The following is a 14,435-nucleotide window of genomic DNA, read 5'->3' on the forward strand; positions in this document are numbered from 1 at the left end:
AGTAAAAAATTACACTTTTCTATCCTTCCTCCTTATATTATGTTAATAACATGTATTTTATGATATAACTGTTTGTAATTTTGTTTTAAAATGGTAGAAAAGAAAGCGAATGCTTTTGGATAATTTTTAATTTCATTAGCAATTGACTGAATTTATTTTTAAGTCTAAATATACAAATTGATTTGTGTAGCTGTATAATAAAACCGGATTTAACTGCTATATTGGATTTCATAATTCTTTTATATTCTAAGGGTTTAACACGTACATTTATAAAATTGGATTGCAATTTATTAGATTGTATAATATAAAAACAACGAAATTCATGAATGTAACTAATGCATTTTTCTTATTATTAGGTAAAAACATGTAAAGTAAACAAAACTTTTTTTTCCACAAATTTATTTTGCAACAATATTTGTTGGATTTTTATTCATCGATATTTCAATCTTTGATGACATATTTCCCAGTTAAAATTGATCATGGGTCCAATTAGAACACATGAGGAACGGCAATTGGGCTGGAGTAGGGGAAGGGTGAGTAAGAAGAGTAAGTGATGGCAGGAGAGTCGGATCGGTAGTCAAATCTCGATTGGTGAGAGAAAGCAGCAGGAGCAGAGTAGGCCGATACAGCGAGAGGAGCAGAACGTTTCTTGATTAAGTGGGCGTTGTATCCAAAGGGAGTAGCAGTAATCAGAGGAGTTGACACGTAGGGACTGCCTACTGCGTATGTTGTTGGCACGAATGGAGTTGCAGCAGAATAAGAAGCGTAAGGAGCAACGTATGTAGAAGGCGCGAAGAACGGAGCTGACCTCTTCTTGATCAGATGGGCGGCAGTTGCGTAGTAGGGAGTAATATAAGATGATGCCAACGGACCAGCCGCAGTATAAGTAGTAGTCAGTGGAGTATTAATGGCGTAAGACGCTGCCAAGGGAGAGGCGTAAGAGGTCGCGAGAGGTGTAGAGACGAAGTACGGAGAAGGCGCGGTGTAGCTGCTCACTGCTAAGGGGGCAGACCGTTTCTTGATGAGATGAGAGTAGCCCAATGGTGTGGAGTAAGCCAGAGGTGCCGACGAGTAGTAGGGCGCCGAGTAGAACAGGTTGTTGGGATAGCTTGAGACAACAGTCGTCGCTGGAGCCACTATGTTCGCTGAGTATCCCAAGTTCGAAATGATGGCACTAGGTTCGGCCGTGGCCGCAGCCAGGAAAGCGCACAATACTGCGAACTTGAACATCTTGATACTTGTTAATCGGATGAGATACAACTGATGACAAACTAAAGTTAGTATCGTATTTATACCGAATAATAAATGTTACCTAGTGTAATAAAACCGGTGCTTAAATGTCACTGATATTTAAACTGACAAGGCCATAGGGAAGCATTATCCTATTTTTGTCTTATCAATTAACATCATAAATAAAAACAGGCCTTATCAATAAGTGCACTTAACACACTGATTTTAATAATTCAACATTCAAATAGGAGTCTCAAATAAAATGTTAAAACAATATACATATTTGTTTCTTTAAAAGTTTGTTGTAATGTTTTTTTTTTTTGTATATTATATTTTTTTAAGTTATTATTATGCTTGTGTTTAGACTTTTATTACCTCTCATTGTAGCCGCTGAAGTCTGTGGCTTTTGTTGGGACTCTTCAGCAGAACGATGGCGGGATGGCGGCGCGCGCCGCGGGGAGAGCGCGAGCCCGGCCACGCTGTCTGCCATTCCAGCCACATACTGCCCCAATGATGTTAGGAAACTCATATTTGTTGTTTAAAACACTAAATTCATCTGTCACCACTAATTAGCACTCGCAATTAAGTTATATGGCACACATAGTATTGGAATTATGCACTTCTTCATTTGTGTTTCACTATCCTCAACGATTAAATCTGAAACAATTGAAAAAAGATATTAAAATCACAATTTTAGGTATTACTTGCGACAACTTTGTACATTTTTTTTATTAACTAGCATTTTTACTATTTAGTTTCAGATTATTGGATTTGGATTATTTTCACAGCGTTTTGGCTATCGGTCAGCTCAAGACGAATCGATAACATATAAAAATTAATTTCAGGTAAGGATTAAACTACATCATACCCAAAGCTACGTGACTGCGTGTGTTTTTCTATATAACTAAGTGCGCTAAATTATATCACAATCGGTTATAAGTTGGGATGTGAAAGTTTAACAAAGGCACTTTCGCATTCATAATATTAGCTAGGATTATACGTTTCTGCTATAAAATAATGCAACATTATTGTCCGCAGTGAGGCGTGCTGGGATATTCATAGAACAATACTCGGATTAATTCAATTGATAGCGTAATCCATTACATGTTTTAATGTTATAATTATATATTTGCTGCATTTGACTAATCATTATCGACATAAATTATTAAGCCAAAGTAACCCTCGGGTTAAGTCCCGTACATCATAACTCATGATTGCAGATTCAACATAACAAGTACCACTGAATTTTCATGTGCTCAATTTGTTAATTAATCTCGTGTTCGGCGTTGAAGGAAAATATCGTGAGTAATCTAACACGTTTCTATTTAAATAGAATACATGTGTATCAACCAACCGGCATTGGATCACCGTGGTGTTAGAAGCTCGTGACTTTCTCCTGACGTTTGCAGACTGTTACTTTACTTTACATATATTTGTATGCTTTGGCGTAGTTCGCAAAGTTATATATTTAAAAGTAAAAGAATACATTTTTACGATCAAGTAGTTAATCTTAATATTTTATTATTTTGTCATGTGTTGAAGTGCTTAACTGTATTATGTATATCAGTCAAATCTACCTGCTACGATTAACCAACGGCCGCTAAAGGTTTTTGAATTCATTTTTAACGCAATCATAAACCCCTTTATATGTTTAAATTTAATAATTAAATATTTAGAATACTTTGATCAATATTATAGTAAAATATTTTTACGAGTTTTATTATTCAAAAAGTACTCCACAATAATACGTAAAGATGTATGAGATTTATGTTAATACTAGGTATATTGCCAGAAAACGCTGACAAAAAAATACTACTCCGAAAATTAATTAAATTCTTATTTATTCGTAATAAATAAATATTTATGTAAGGCAGTTTATTCTAATCTTAACAAGAAACTTATTTAGTTTACAGTTTAAAGTATGGATTGATTACTTGATTAGCAATGATTAACAATTGTCAATTAAGGCGGAAAAATTGGGCCGCCTGAGAGCCTCAATGGCGGACGCTGTGTGCGATCGACTAAGATATATGAAGATGTTATGTTATACACAAATACATAAACATATTTATAGAGCAGTTATATGGAAAAGTTTGCAACACTATATAGACATATATGTAGTATGACGTGTAGGTAGTCTACCTACTCGTTCGTAATCAGGGAGAAACCCAAAGAGGTTTAAACTTTATTTTCACATACACTTTATCATTTAAAATAATTATTTGAAAGTCCTATAAATATTAATAATTGTCGATGAATACAAATAAGAATTTTACTCGCTATCTCTGACTCACAAATCACCTCATTAAAAATTTATTTTATTTAAAACATGTCTCTTTAAAGGACAGGAGGCTTTTGTTTGATATAATTAATAAAAATAAAAAAAAGTTTATTAATTACATACAAAACATTTACTGTATTTTTTAATGGATTGAAAGGATATTATTTGTTTATACATTTAATAAAAGTATTTTTGATATTTTTTATGGTGTTTTGTTTCTTATTCACAATTATATAAAGGAATTTTATTATTACCTTATTGTAACCATCAAAATAAAGCTATAAGAACAATGATTTTATAAATCAATTAATTATTCATATTTTATCAAATAAGTCGATTGACGAGTTCTGTTAGTGATTCCAGCTCAATCCTTCGCTTTATCTTGTAACGAAATCAAGATATCAAACCACCTGTTTTAATGTTACCAGGAAGTTGTTTTTGCTAGAGAATATTTTTCAGATAGAAGACCAATCTGTATATTAACATAGTAACCGCCGCACAAAAACTTATCCCTTTTTTAATTGGTCGTCCATTTATTATATATCAAGGTTAAATGAAAACTAAATGTCAATTAAATTGTATTACTAAGTCAACCAACTTTGCTTACAATTTTACTTTATAATTTTTAAATACATACAGTTTATTTTAACGCAAATATTTTTTATGCCTAAACTGGTTACTACGTGCTATGTGTTTTATTAATATTTTAACTTCAAAAATACGGAGGTTTTCATGAATTTTTACAAAAAAAAAAAAATTTAGTCAAATAAAGGGTACAACGCGCGCGCAACTATATGACATAGTTCCTTGGTTAGAGGACCAAGGAACGGCACTGAGCCCGATGTATAGGTCTCATGTGATCATTGATTCAGTTGTTTGTCGGTTACACAAACAGCTTCAACTTGCTCTTTCTTTCTCGTCTCCTTGTTTTATTTAGCTGACATTTCAAATAATACCTTTACAGAGATTTTTTTCATAGATTCATAGGTTTCTATGTTTAAATGAGTCTTTCAAGATTATGATGCCCTTACAAGACCTCAATAAAATTTCACCTATTGATTCATACCATACAGAATCAATTATGAGTTTATTAATAAGATAGTCTTGCAATACGTCGATTTAAAATTGCATATTATATAAAGTATATAATAAATTTGTTAATAAAACAAACAAGGAAATAACTTGAAATATTACGCGTTTATTAAAAACGTATACAAATTAAATAAGCAATTAATATACATAAACTAATACACATATACATACGTGCTATATTCCAAAATAGATTCTATTCTGAAAGAATTTAGCGGTGATAGATAGGACAGGTAGTTAAAAACGTTTCGAAGCTTCAAAAGAAATTCCGTGAAGGATGAACATCGTGATGCATTACTCCATAAGTTGAGGACGTAACTTATTAGATAAGTCGTTTTTCATGTAACTCTATTTATAAATGCAGTCCCCGTATTTATAACGCTTTACCTTTATCAAAGGCTTAGAATGTTTATTTTCACAGGGACATAATCAGACACATTATAATTAGGAAAATTTATTAAAATAACACGTAACAAAAATTAAAAAAAATGTTTCAAAGAACATTTTATATTTATAATAGTAATCTATACTTATAATAAATCTGTAGGGATGTCAATTCTGTACATGAAATATTTTTCCAACATAACCATCAGGGGGTGATTAGGGATCGATACTGATGGCAAAAATGCAATCAGTAAAATTTTTGTTTGTCTGTCTGTCTGTCCGTATAACCGTTATAGAAACAAAAACTACTGGATGGATTTTAACGAAACTTGGTATAATTATCTTTCATACTCCTGAGCTGGTTATAGTATACTTTTCATCACGCTAAAATCAATAGGAGCAGAGCAGTGAAGGGAAATGTTGGGAAAACGGTAGAAATTACTCCTATCTTAAGCTTCCGTCGCGTGTACAGCCTTAATGGTTAAAGGTACACAGAAATCATGTATTACGGAAATGTTCTCCTTAAAATTATATAAAAAATATCCCATGACAGCCTATGTCTATCTTTTACGGTAGACACACAATAACACGTGACACTCCCGATAGCGTAGTAGTTCGAAGCTTTCTGATTATATTTGACTTTTCCTACGTTTATAACACTCTCAATCATCCCAAATTAAAAAAGTTAACAGTATTTACTATTCCATATTAAAGAATCATAGAAATCGGTATAGAAACACCAAAGTTATACATGAAATACGCTAATGCTAAAGCTATCGCACGTGAATACTAAATCTACACTACTATATAAATCTCTAGAGTCTGTCTGTACACTTATTTTTTGTCTTAATTCGTATAAATGGTCTTTTTATGATTGACTGACATAAAATTTATCATTTTTGTAATTTATGTCTGTCTGTCTGTATGTTCTGCTCTCTCTTCTTCTTGTTCTTAAACTCGAGAACAGCTGCACCGATCTTTATAAAAATTAGTATACAGGAAAAACATGTGCTTGCGCAAATCATAGGCCATCTATATAAAGTCGATTTGTTTGCATTACGAAAATTGGTATGTATATCTATTGTTTTATGGAGAAAGTGATTATGCTATTCCCATTGATGTAACTCACCACCATGTGGCGCTGCGATATAAAGATTTCTACACCGTTCAACCGATTGTCATGAAAATAATAAACGTACAAGTATTTTTTTATGGAGAAAGGGATTATTTCATCAGTAACATTAAAAATAACCAACAGATGGCCCTTATGCATATCAAGATGCAATTCTATAATTTTGAAATATTTACAAAAAAATGAAATGAAATCTATTCAAAAAGCACACAAACTAACTTAATTTCCGTCATATGTCAATAAACATAAAATAATCACAACAATAATAATTGTCATTTTAAAATAATTATAGACTACATGTGCGGGAAAAAGTGATTAGCTGTCCGATTATATATATAGATAAGACAGTAAACAATAATCATAATTGGTAAGTATACTCATAACTCCAATAACCATGAATCTTTAGTATAAAATGTAAACATAAGACAAATTTGAAAAAAAACTATTTATTTTTATAAATAGAAACCACCATGCCATTGAAGAAAAAAAAGATCGGAACATAAACAAATATATGCGCAGCGTCATCTAAAAGAGCTACGGAAACAACACACCAACAAGAAATACGTATAGAAGCAACTGTAATCCGAATTTCTACTTTGAGAGTTGCCAAAACAGTTAGTCAACGTAATGATCAAGTTTCAGATCTTCGAACAAGCATCTTCATCAACAGATACTGAAAAACCTGACGAGCAAGCCCAACGACTGGATGATCAACGATTAAAATAGACTAAGTCAAGAACTAGAACCAATCTCAATAAATCAGCCTTCAATTACGGTATAGATTATGATAACAAGATGCATCCCGATGTGATCATTGGTTTAATGAATATAGTATGCCCATTGTCACGCTATGATGTTTAAAATAAACTGCTGGCATGTGCTACTCCACTGGCAAAATGTATTTACCACAACTGGTTGAACCACCAGAATCTCTTCTTACATACGTTATTGGAACTACTAAGGAGTCTCAATATTTCCTTCAGTATTTTATAAAATACAATTCATGCTTTCAAATGACATCATTTGGAGCAACAAATATTGTACAATACAATAATTTCGCGTCTACGTTTAAAGTGTATCATATGATTGGTTAACTTCTTTCAGTATCTAAATAAAATCCCCAGTTTCTGGATATTTATTTAATGGACAACGTAGAAAAAGATTGATCTTCGATGCATGTTCAGTACAACAACCAATCGATAAATCATCGCTAAATTTAGGATTATGCTTTATGAAAATAATTGTTTAGTTAAAAATTTTAAATCTGTTCTAGAAGATGAAACAACAAATGATTCAAAGTCATTATCAATGCAGATAGAACGCCATTGAATGCAGAGCATGAAAGGCGTTTTAATGCTCCCATAGCTCTTGAACTCACAGCTGTAACTGTCGGTACAGAAATTACAAAACGAGGTAATGTTATCACTAAGCGACACAAAAACGCTGTCGCTGTCGCTGACAATTCACAACACATCAATCGTATGACAATTATTACGATTATACAATTCGGTTTATGCGAGCAGAAGATGGATATCATCTCGGACTGTATCAAAATAATCTTACGACAGGCTCTTCGTACAGATCTTCGTACAGTGGAAGTCCAAAACATATGCACGAATATGCTCAGGATTCTTTGACGTACGTTCGAAAGTATTGACAAGGTTGTAAATGTACCGGATTAAAGAGGACGTGTTGGTGTGATGCAAACTTTTACAGACTATAGAAATTTAATTAAAATTTTCATCGTACCATTCGTTTCTACCATTCTATTTGTTTCCAGATTCAACAAAAAGAAGATGTGATCTTGACAAAAAGTTTATGGGTGTTATGATCAATCTGCAGCCTATCGAGAACATCATTGAAAAAGATGAAATAGATGACGAATATTAAATAAAATATTTTTTAAGTATTTGATTTAATATTCTAATTGTATCTTGATTTGTTTCTTTATTATTTGTACAATGTTGATGATCAATAATTAATTGAAAATGAAAAATTCTAAATTTATTTTTCTGCGACTAATGCCCAGCGAAGCGGGCGGGTATAGCTAGTTAATTAATAATATCAGTTGCAAACGAGAATACTAAAAAATCCAAAAGGATTTTTGTGTCATAAGCGTTCTATATTTTTACAATTTTATGAATATTTCATTTTGGTGGTTTTATTGAACCTTTTTTTGTATATCTGCCTGACCTTCGGGCAAAGGTACAAAAATATTGTCTTAGCGATAGTCCCTCTTGTTCATTTTAATATAAGGAAATTTGTGTACAATATTATTGGTGAACAATATACATTGTTATAAATTTTTGAAAAAACGGCTTTAACAAACGACAGTACAATAGTAATAAATTTAAACCTTAACCCACAATGGTGTTTAATTTCAAACAGAAACCAGAGGCGAACCAATTAAGCCGGAAGCCTATGTTCTCATTTGATCTTGGTTCCTCATCCTTACCGTATTGAAAGGCAGACACCGTCGGACGTAGTTTGATTAGCGAGGCTTTGTTGATGTACCCACACCCCAAACTAACGTTGTGAACGCACCTGATTAAAATACCAGGTGACCTTATTGTAACGTTCATTTATGCTATAACTTAGACAAGATGAGATAAAGTATTATTTTAAGATCAATCAAACTTCTATCAAGTATTACTTGAACTCACGCTCAAAAAAAACTGTTTATATTATACCATATAATATAATCATAAAATATGTTAATATAAATGTAATATTTTGTAAGCAACTGTTGTTACAGCAATGTTTTACAAATTCGCAGTTCCGAAGTAAAACAAAACAAAAAATCAGTTCGTAATATCGTGAACTATTCGTTTTATAATTTCATATTAAATTATAAACAAAAAATTAAAATTTATCTGCATGTAGCATTCCGTTTTAATTTCAAATAAATGTGAGTGAAAGGCTTATAGATAATAAATAATAAAACAATCAATTTATGCATTAAATTTAACAGCATTTACGTAGTCTTTTACTGGTACATAGGTGTTCAGTACAAGGCTGTTAAGTACCTGCTACTCGCAAGTAATTTTAATATTAAAAACCAATGCCTCGTATATTTATTACTTGTTATAAACAGCAGGCAAATAAATTATATTACAAAAGTTATATAATATAACACAATTACAAGGATATGCATATGGATACGTACGCAAATGAGTACGTTTTACAACGTCGTACCAAAAGGGATCCCATAACCCCTTTTGTATCCCTGAAACAAACCCCCGTCCTCCTTTCATACCCCTGACAACGTGTTCGCAAAATTGCATGATTGTCGGTTGATTAGTCAGAACGTAAGGACGTATAAAAACTAATAAACAAACTCACTTTCGAATCTATAACTTTAATATACATATGAGGAAGTGAGATGCGAAATAGAGATGTTATAATAGGTGGTAACACATATAAATCAGGAAAAAGACCAAGCTGCTCTGGTATGTCTATAATGCCGTTAACTGACAAGTGATCGATTTTCACTTTTGATGGCATTTTAATAGGAAAAAGATTGTCTATCGACATATATACGCGGTTTTTTGGTATCTTGATTAGTTTTGGAAATAATTTGTAGTCCTGTCATCAATAAGTTTCATAGATTTACATTTTTAACCCGGCTTTTTGCTCATAACTCATAATTGAATTCAGGTAGATTATAATATAGTAGACGGTTATATAGTAGGTAGACGACATTATAAGTATATCACTGCAGCACGTTGCAAGTTACACGTGATTATTTATATATTATTAACAGTAGTTTTTCGTTTCTACTATTATTTGATAAATTATATTATTAAAACGTAAAATACGTAACAGAGAACACCATTTCGCTTTTCCGTTAAATTAAAGCTCTCCTCTCAACACTGGCTTTATAAATTCATTTAAACGTAAATAGGTTCGTTACCACCTCTTCCTATTTTCGACGGTTTTTGCCTTTTTTTGTGAAGTAAGGATATTGAAGTGTCTTAAATCTTTATAAGGAATATTTTATTATACAAAAAATTAAAATAAAAGTTGATAAAATACGTAAGTGTTCTCAATTGTATAATATTCTGCTAGAGGGAAGTATAGTATTTACATTTATTTACAACAACAACAGCGACAACAACAGCAGCCTGTAAATTCCCACTGCTGGGATAAAGGCCTCCTCTGCCTTTGAGGAGAAGAGAGGTTTGGAACATATTCCACCACGCTGTTCCAATGCGGGTTGGTGGAATGCACATGTGGCAGAATTTCTATGAAATATTTCTATGCCTGGGTTTGAACCCGCAATCATCGGTTAAGATGCACGCGTTCTAACCACTGAGCCATCTCGACTCTTACATTTATTTATTCAAAAAGAAATTCCAATATTTACAATAAATATATTCTTTAAGTTAATGCACATCTAGTAACTATTATTATTATTATAGAATATAACGATTGATAGAAGTTTGATTACAGGTTCAAACCCAGCAAGAACCATAAACCATTGAATATTCATGTACTTAATTTGTGATTATAATTCATCTCGTGCTCGACGGTGAAGGAAACATCGTGAGGACACCTGCATGTGTCTAATTTTAACGAACTTCTGCCACTCTTGTATTCACCAACGCGTACTGGAGCGTGGTGGAATAAGCTTCCAATCTTCTCCTTAAAGGGGAGAGGAGGCCTTAGGCCTGCATTTAGAATTTCAAAGGCTGTAACTTATAAATATAACTAAAAATAACTTGAATTAAATATTTCAACTAATTTGAATGGAAAAATATTTATTATGTGATTATTATTATTTTAATTCTCCACAGACGTTTTGCCTTGCTTTGTTTGTGCCGCTATGTTATTTTCATGTAAATTACGGATATTTATATTTATTTGTATACTATTTTGCATCTTACCAGTCATCATTACAATATAAATTTTTGTATTTCGAATTGATGACGAAAGTTTGCACTGAACTCAACAACAACGATTTCTTCATTGAATTGGAGTTTGTATTTGTTGAGTACAAAAATAACTGTAAACAAATGTGTATGTACACTTTGAGATAGCGGATTAACATTTTATATTTTATATAATCTATTTTCAATTTAAATGCTTGAGCTTTGGTGATTTGTATATAAAATACATATTTAAAAAAGAAAACATTTTTTTCACTTTTACTTATATGTAGATACATCAAACTTCGTATGGGGAAATAGAAAGAAATAATTAAATTTATTGACTAATAGCAAGGTGCGCCGACATCACCAATATCGTGGGAGGTTTATATCATACTAGCGACTACCCGCCACTTCATACGCGTGGAAGTTGAATCGGATTTTACTAACAATTGCATACATATTTTATTTATATTGGGCTTAATTTTCTTATTCTATTAATTAGTAACTAAATAATAATCCAAGTGCCTCCTAAAAGCATCGGCTATTTGCCATTGAAAATCCCACCAGCCCGGCCCAGCCAGTAGTCAGACAACCGTTTTTGATTACTCTTAGAGTTACGTACCTCTAAAGAAAAAAAATCGAAACCCATAAATGTGTTATTACATTACTGTTTTGTTATTAGATCACTGTTTGTCTATCTTTCTGGTGGTACAGAAATATCAGTGTGCGAGTATGAATTGAATCTGGCTAAATATTTTTCTAAAAGTAACCCTTATATACTTTCTTAAGCATTTTGTAAAAGTTATTAATTAGACAGCAATTTGATTTCAATTTTATGAATCCTTTCTGAGTCAAGTTACAATAATAATATTGTCGTTGTGACAGATATCGACCACAGCTGCCAAGCTCCGAGACACGGGAATGTACACACTTCAACTTCCAGGCTGGTTTCGTAGAAGTTTTTAATAGAAATTCCAATCTTTTTTTACCTACCTATCCTAATTTTGAACCCAGGGCTTTGGGTTCTGCGGCCTCATATATAGCTACTAGATCGACGCGGCTGTCAAATAATAATGTGATTCATAGTAATTATCAACCATCTTGGTCTCGTAGCGCGCGGTCTATACCCATGATCTATTGTTTCGATGTCCATCTTAAACGATCAATTAGTTTAAAAGTTACCCGAGCATTAATAGCTCACAAACAATTATGTTAAATTGATTGATTAATAAACAATTACGTGAATATCGTAGTTTAAATAAAAACAATAAAACCTCAAATTGAAAAAAACACTGCCAAAATATTTGAAATAATTGAATAAGAATCACACGAAAATTCTGTGGTGCATGAATAAACCCGCAATCGTTCTAACCAAGATTCTTCTAAGTAAGATGCAAGCGTTCTAACCACTGGGCTGTCTTTCACACTCATAACAAACAAATAAATATCTTTTCATCATTATTTTGTAAACTTATTGATAGTTCGAAATCTGAAATGAAATCGTCATCAAAACTATTACATCACAAATTCTTAAATTTTCTGACTTTTCTGATTGCTGACTTAATTCTTAATAAGTGTAAGTGTTTCAATATTCTTTAATAAGTTTTATGCAATACTTATGACATCTGTAACATGCATTGTCATAAGTATTTCACAACCCAAAGCAAAAGAGAGTGAGGTACTATTGTCTCTGCTATTATCAGAATAAAATTGCAATCGAAACAAACGTTACAGTTAGTGGAGCTAATGAAAGCTGAGTGAGGTATAATTCTACAGTTAGGTTCTAGTAATAACATAGTGTACCAAGCGTAGCGTGGTTTACTTATATTTTTTCTTATAGAAACAAACATTGGCGATATATAATAGACTAGCTACTCTACATGGAGAGTCCGTCAATTTTTAAGGACTTAATTTGAAAAAAAAAAAGCTATTTTCGTTTAAAAACAAATAACTCAAACGTTGCTGAAAATGTTGCTGTCAATGGTAACCTCATTATTGTCATATATTTTTTAAATGATTTCTACTTAAATATAATCGCTTAGGGCATAAATTTTACAACTTTGACAAATTGTAACTCCATGTTTTAAATTTATTAAAGTGAGTTTAAAAGTTTGCAATCGGCCATGTATTTAAATACTTAATTTTATTACGACACACATATCCACATTTTATAACAACGATCTCTGTTTAATTCGGTTCGGAAAGTTATATTTTCAACAATAGAAATAACTATAAAACGTTTATCAAGATAATATTAGTATATCTAAAAAATATCTTACAATATAAAGTTAAATCAAAGTTCTATTTTACTTAAACTTATATAGTATGTATTATATACTTATAAAATGTTTCGACAGATATACATAGCATATTAGTATACGTAGATACACGGGATAATTATAAACACTGAGATTAACTACATAACCGTCATAATTGCCATCTTATTTACTTTTGAGTAGCTTTGCCAACTACACTAAAGCATACAAATAGGTATATGTAAAGCAAAGTAACACTCTATAAATTTCCCTCTAGTTGCTTTCTCTTGCTTTGAGGAGAAGGTTTAAAGCGCATTTCACCACGCTGCCCCAATGCAGACTGGTGGATACATAAGTGGAAGAATTTTATTGAAATTAAACACATGCAGGTTTCCTCAAGATGTTTTCCTTTACCGCCGAGCACTAGATGAATTATAAACACATATTCAATGATGCTTGCTAGGTCTGAACCCGCAACCATCGGATAATATGTAGATATGCGATCTAAGCACTCTGTTATCTTGCCTCTTCACATGTATATTACAGCTAAATAACAATAATCGTGAAAGTAATAAAAAAGACAAAGTCAACTATGTTCCAAAAACTATTATAATAAATCCATTTTTAGTAGAGATTTCTCGGGGAGTCAAGTTTGTAACAAGGGTGGTGCCAACAAATAATCGCATCAGGTCCAGAAGCGCGTACGGCACTATTTCTGACGTCGCTGTGCGATTAGTTCGCTTTAAGCAGCTTACAAAGTTTTTATTCCATGCCTGCAGCGGTAATGTTAAGATGCACACATAACAAAACTGATACACTACGACATTTCATCTTTAATCATATTACCTGTAGTAATTACATGAATTATCTCAAAGTATTTAAATTTAAGATATATTTTAATTATTATAAAGATTTTGTAATACATACATACGAAGTTATAATACATACAAGTAAAACAAGAAATTATTATGATCTCAACTTGTGTAAGCTTTTCTTCAAAAATCAAGACATGACACACCTTTAAAAAACTATCGAATATCAATTCATCATTTTCAGCTTCACTTTATTATGTCTCATTAATATTAATAAGACGAATTACAATGTAATATTAAATAAAACATTTTTCCTTTCTATTTAGGTAAATAAAAATTATACACTGTGTTTTACTTAAAATTAGCTTAGGAAATTAAAAC

General features: G+C 31.9%; 2 protein-coding genes across 2 annotated transcripts in view; both read right to left on the reverse strand.

The window, feature by feature from the left end:
* The window catches only part of LOC124536503 (BAI1-associated protein 3), a 104,761-nt gene that overhangs the window by 87,509 nt on the left and 2,817 nt on the right, over positions 1-14,435 (reverse strand). Inside the window, exon 2 of the mRNA XM_047113059.1 lies at positions 1,606-1,887. Within this exon, the coding sequence (XP_046969015.1) occupies positions 1,606-1,759 (154 nt within the window). The 5' untranslated portion in view covers positions 1,760-1,887. The remainder of the gene's footprint in view (positions 1-1,605; positions 1,888-14,435) is intronic.
* Positions 400-1,292, reverse strand: LOC124536502 (larval/pupal cuticle protein H1C-like). Its single transcript, XM_047113058.1, has one exon. The coding sequence runs from the start codon at positions 1,228-1,230 to the stop codon at positions 490-492; it is 741 nt and encodes a 246-aa protein (XP_046969014.1). The 5' UTR covers positions 1,231-1,292; the 3' UTR covers positions 400-489.

Source organism: Vanessa cardui, chromosome 16, assembly GCF_905220365.1.
Source record: "Vanessa cardui chromosome 16, ilVanCard2.1, whole genome shotgun sequence".
Lineage (NCBI taxonomy): Eukaryota > Metazoa > Arthropoda > Insecta > Lepidoptera > Nymphalidae > Vanessa > Vanessa cardui.